This window comes from Triturus cristatus, chromosome 5_1 (genome assembly GCF_964204655.1).
Source record: "Triturus cristatus chromosome 5_1, aTriCri1.1, whole genome shotgun sequence".
Taxonomy (NCBI): domain Eukaryota; kingdom Metazoa; phylum Chordata; class Amphibia; order Caudata; family Salamandridae; genus Triturus; species Triturus cristatus.
The window spans coordinates 594755396-594761395 of NC_140587.1; the positions used below are offsets into that span (position 1 = coordinate 594755396).

Below are 6000 nucleotides of genomic sequence, written 5' to 3' on the forward strand. Positions count from 1 at the left end.
CTGCTTTTTCCCCAAGTCAGGCCTCTTTTTCTTAGTGGGTACTGTGACTGATAGGCTTTCATGCAACTAAATTTATGTGAATTTTAGTATGTGTGAGCATAGAGTGGCAATTATTTTAGAGATGTCTCTGATATCGCCTTTCTACAGATGTCCCCAGCAAGGTCTCTGTTTAAATAATCTGCCTGCAGTTCCAGAAAATGGTCAATGGTGCATCTCTTCCCATATGCAGTAGTGAAGAGGACTTAAAAAAACCTTTCAAAAAGAAGAATACTATTTTATGAATATACTGCGTGTGATATGCAAGCTGTAACTACATTGTGATTTTGAGAAGGGGCATTCTAAAACAAGGCCTCTCAGGTTGCTTGCTTTTCATATCTGCGGCAGTAGAAGAGCCACAGCATAGTAGAAGTCCTATATTGCTCTTCAATTCCAGATTGTATATCAAAGAATTGACAGTTTATCTTGAGTGTTGTGAGCTAAAACATATCTACCCCTTGAAAAAAGCATAAAAAGATACATTGCAATTTTATTTTCCCTCATGGAAGAAGAAAACTCCACCTTCAAGAACAACCCCAGATTTTTAGGTACCTACATGTCAGACATTGTATTTGGAACACATTTATTTTTAGCAATGAGGCGAGAGAACTAATTTAGGAGCAGCTGGTGGGGCTGTTTGAGCTCCTATTGGAGCGTGGCATGAGAGGGTGCCTCACAGCGTCGCCCTAATACTGACATAGGTGGTAAAGTTAACTCCTCCACTTTCTGAATGGACGACCTCATCAGCAACAATTTTGAAATCAGAACATTTGAGGCCATTGGTTTACCCTGCTTTTTTTGTGTGAATTGTTGTTGTTCCCTTTTTCACATTCACATGGGCCTGATTCCCAAGCACTGCAACATGGGTTTGCTTTGGTTCCTTTCCTGTAGTTCAACTGGACAACTCATGAACTGAGCACATCTAGCCTTTTAACTATCTTTGTAGGTGTTTTGTTTATTAAAATATAATATGTTTAAATTGAGCTTATCATTTTGGAAATACTTTAACTATTTAATTTGTTCTCATGTATATGCAAATTCTCCACTTTTTAAAGAGATACCTTACTATTCAGGGAGGGTGTAACTCGTGTAATTTTGTGTAGCGTAATCATGCAGAATTTCTTAAGAAGTCCTCAAGATTATGTTTGAATTATGTAAGAAGAGTAATTCTGCATTTAGCACTATTACTTAGCACAAAAAATTTCCCTCATATCCGATGGACTCAAGGATGCATTTTTCACTAAGAAATAGCGCTAAATGTGAAAGAACACAAATAGCGAGTGTGAACAGCCACTTATGCTTGCTAAGTGTGCTCTGGGTGTAGGATTTTTTTCCAACTTACTTTCGGCAATTAACACTACTTTCTGAGCGTAAAATGCACTCCCATGTCCAAAATGGACATGAGGATGCATTTTGCAGTAAGAAACAGCGCTAAATGCCACAGAATACGACTAACGAGCTGGAGCGGCCACTCACGCTAGCCAACTGTGGGATTTTCCCCCCAAATTACTCTTAATGACGCTAGTGCAGAGCCTGTGGCCCTGTAGGTTAAACAGGAGGTCAGTAACTGATGCTTGTAGTCCACTTGTTTGTCCTAGGTACACATGGGAGCAAGTCCAGCCTTTCAGGTGTCCTCACAGGTCTCAAAGAGCAGGTACAGGCCTTCCTTTGGTCTTCCAAAGGTCCAGTAGTGTTCTAAATAAGAGGTTTTGAGGCACCACATTTATGACTGCCTCTAGCTTGTGGGTGAGAATAAATGCTAGCTCCCCAGAGCCAATAAGGTAAGTATTTCCAGGTGTACCCATACCCACTTTTACAGTGGTTTCTTTTTGCTCTACTGCAAGCAATCTGACAGTAACCCTCTCTCACTAAATTCAAGATGGCAAAACCCTACTCCGCTTGTGCACGGCCTATGTGACCAACCAGAAGTGTGGCCAAGATAATGAACATTCTCTTCCCACTTGGTCACTCCAAACCAGTTCTGGGGGCAGCCCTCCTCCCAAAGGGGGTTGGTTCCTGTCTGACTGGGAGAACACATGGAGGGCCTGTGCAAGTGTGATCTGACATCTGCTTTTGACAGGGGTGGTTGTTTTGAAGTATATTAATTTCCTGGACTCTGCCCAGTTGGTCTTCCTTTTTTGAGGACCAAAAAACCTCCCCACACCCAAGCCATTGTTTCTGCTCTGGGAGCTGCTTTCACCCCTCATTAGGGCCCTTCAACGAAAGCTAGGTGACAATTGGAGGCCTATGCAAATAGTCTCCTGGAGCTTCAGGCAGGGAAAACATAACTTTATAAAAGTCCCTTTTACATAATATTTCTTAAAAATCTGATTTCACCATGGAGTGGGGATTTTAGTAAATGTTAAAAACAGTCCTTTAATTATTTTAGCTGGTCTCTAGTCATAGATAGCAGAATTAATATTTTATTATTCCTTCCAAATCTTTGTCTATGGTTCAGTAAGCCGGCCTACAGTGAAAATAGCTTTTGGGGGCTAGTCACTGTAAGGACATGTTAACTTTAAATTTCTACAAGCTTTACTTTTAAATACCATGCACCTTGCTTTGTTGGCAGGCCTGCATAGGGTTGTTTTAATTATATTTAAAAGGTAGTTTTTTCCTGCCAGTAGGGTTTATTGTGACAGGTTAGGTTACAGTTTTAAAACTGCAGCAGCCAGGCTGCAATGGAAGGCCTGGAGTCATGTTTGACTTGTCACACTAGTGGATGGCACAGTAGTTCTCTAATCCATAGGTGACATGGACTCGAGCACTATGGGTGTACTTTAGGCACCATATACATTTGCCTTACAGGAAAGTCAAATAGGCCAATTAAGGTTTTAACAAATGTCAACTTGTTTCATTGGTCAAAGCATATGCTGTGGGTCTAGATAGCTGTGTCCCAGTGCACAAGGTCAAAAAACCAGCCACACCAGTCCACAAATATTGGGGTGGCCACTCAAAAAGAGCTACGCTCTTACAATTATGTTGGGAAAAGCTGCCAATCACACATTTCAGATATTCCCACTGAATAATAAAGATTGACAAAGTGCATTTTTGTAGGGGCAAAACTGTGAGAATTTGCTAGAGTTGTAATTGGAAAACTGTTATCAAGTTGCAGAAGTACAGTTTCTATCTTATCTATCGAAATCCTTTTATAGTCCAGATTAACAGTCAGAGGTTTATTTAAGTTTATGTCAGCATGCTCTTTTGGGTAAAAGGTAACTGAAAACATGAAACATTGTGTCTGTACTTTAGAAATGTCAGCCAAGAGTTCAGAGTGAATTGTTATTCTGTGGGATTTAAAATCTGGAGAATAATTGGCAGATTCTTGAAAAGTAAATTCTATGTATGTATTTTTTATCACCCTAAACAAAGCAGTGAATTATTGGGGTTCCTGCTTGTGTTATATCTCTCAACTTCTTCAACATTACCAGTGTGGTGATAAATTTTTTTCTCTCATTTTACAAAGTACTTAATATAGATCTAAAAATAGTGAGTCCTAATTCTGGAGTGTTTTTTTGGGGTTCAATGTATATTATTTTTTATTTGTATATGTTTTACTCTGAAAGAGTTTGGGTTGTGGAATAAGCAAAAGTCCACTTTTATATTCACTTTTACTTTAGCTTGTATTTTACATCCTAGTTTTAAAAAGGGAGTGAGTGTGACCGCTCATCTGATGCATGAAGAAAGTAATTATCCCAAAATAAATCAGTGTGGTAACAAATTCTTTAGTCCTTTAAAATGGCGTATTCTCTTTCATAAGTTTAAGAAAATAATATTCTTTATCTATGTCGTTCTGACAATTTGTTTTTCTTTGCAGGTGTACAAGTTTGACCGCTTTGTAGAAAATGGGGCAAAGAAAACATCCTTTTACAAGAGAGGAAAGAAGTTGAAATATTACCTGATGCCATTTGGGTCAGGAGTCAGCAAGTGTCCAGGCAGATTTTTTGCTGTGAATGAGATTAAACAGTTTCTAACTCTGATGGTGACCTACTTTGACATGGAATTCATTGAAAATAAAAAAGTAGGACATGACAAAAGCCGCTCGGGCCTTGGCGTACTTTTGCCAGATTCTGATATTCATTTTCGATGCAAGCCAAGACGTTAGACACGACCCTGGCTGTAATTGCGAATAGGGCATTGTCTTCCAAAAATATTGTTAATTATAAGCCTAGCAGGAGAGTATTCTTGGTTCCCAATAAAAACAAAGTAGGGTGATTTTATTACAATGAAATCGTCTAATGGGCCTTTACATTGAAAAATGTTGTGGGTAGAAGGTAGCAGGTTAGAATGGAGGATGTGCACCCATTTTAAATATGAATGTTTACGTCCAGCTCTGCGACTGAACCTCTTGTCTGGTGTGGTAGGCATTCCTGGATTAGTCTCACCACATTCTTTGCTAGACGATAGAGGTCAGACATTTAATTTCCATCTGACTTACATGTAATAGCCATGGCTGTTTATTAGTTGATGAAGAACCTTCATTAAATGTCTATCCTGTCACTAATTTATTAAATATTCCCTGGTAAAGAATGTGAATGTGAATAACCCTGCTGTGAAGGATGGCTGATTAACTCTGAAATTCTCTATTTTCAACAAACACCAGCTTGTATATATTTGCATTTCACTGGTTAATGCTTCTATAAGCATGTGAAAGTCAAATATACTGTCCGAATAACTTTTAGTGTTATTTAGTTATAAATGTGGTTGTAAATTAATCTTTTTGACTGTCTACAGCTTCTACCATTTTTTTTTATTTACATGTTTACCACAGAGAGTGGGGGTTAAAATGAACAGTAAAAATATTATATAGTATATTCAAGAGTAATGAGATTGCAGAAAATAAGATCTCAGTTGTTTTCTAAGGGACAAAAATTTACAATTTCTTCTTTTGTATAGAAAAGTCTGAAGATGTGTTTTAGCCTGATTTTCTCAAAACAAAATCGCAATTTCTCATGATTCCTGTCTTTTATAGGTGGGGTAAAATACTCTAATCCAAATTTTGCAAATAAAAGTATGTTATATAAAACAATGTTCTCTCCTTATTTAACCTGAAATATACTCTTAATATTGTTGCAAAAGTAATATTTGTATTTTTCTCCAAAAATATGTTTTACTCATGAGGCATTTTGATAGAGGAACAATCAACATCATAACTAATAAAAAAACTGATAACTTTAGAATTTATAATTAGCTGAGCATTTACACCTGCAACACCAAGAGGTTGTTTTATGATGGTTAGCTATGGCATCATTAATTTTAGCAGTGACTTTTTGTCTGTCTTGTCTACACAGCTAGGCAACACCTAACTGCAAAACTCGTTGGGCACCACAAATTTGCAGGCATCCATGGTGGCCATCTTGAATCTGTGCTTAATTTGTAAAGAAAAAAGTGCCAGGGCTCTCCTCAGGAGACCCCTGCAGCATGCACCACACATTTCCCCTCCCAGTGCTGCCAATGATAATAACAACACAACTACTAATCATCTCACTCCGACAATCGTGACAATTTAAGCTATTTCAGGCCTTGAAAGCTATAAGAATATCTTGGGCAGCATGTAATAGTCATTTTTAATGTAGATTGAATTTTTAATTAACTGTTGTTGTGGTCATCTCTAAATTAGCCAGACACCTCCACCTTGTGGCAGACTGTCAAGTGTCGGTGTTGTCAATAAACTGCCGGTGTGGAGCACCTGAAACCAGTGGTTCAAATTAAGCACTGTCTTGATTACATGCAAATACATTCAAACTTGCCTGGTGTGGATGCATGCACATTCATGGTGGTCAACTTTGAATCACTTTTCTTATACTTAATGAAACTCTATTGAACATAAGCACACATCCATGGCACACATCCATGGCATAAGCTAAACATAAGCACACATCCATGGCAGTGCATTTTTCAATGGAACTTTTTTGAATATAGGAGAATACATTCAAAGCAGGCCACTGTGGATTCCTTTGTGGC

At 38.1% G+C, this 6000-nt stretch overlaps 1 protein-coding gene across 2 annotated transcripts in view; it reads left to right on the plus strand.

The window, feature by feature from the left end:
• The window catches only part of CYP7B1 (cytochrome P450 family 7 subfamily B member 1), a 666301-nt gene extending 661239 nt beyond the window's left edge, over nt 1–5062 (plus strand). For both annotated transcript variants that reach the window (XM_085605530.1, XM_085605531.1), the window contains exon 6: nt 3854–5062. In XM_085605530.1, the coding sequence (XP_085461656.1) occupies nt 3854–4141 (288 nt within the window). In that variant the 3' untranslated portion in view covers nt 4142–5062. The remainder of the gene's footprint in view (nt 1–3853) is intronic.
• Nucleotides 5063–6000: the final 938 nt, after the last annotated feature.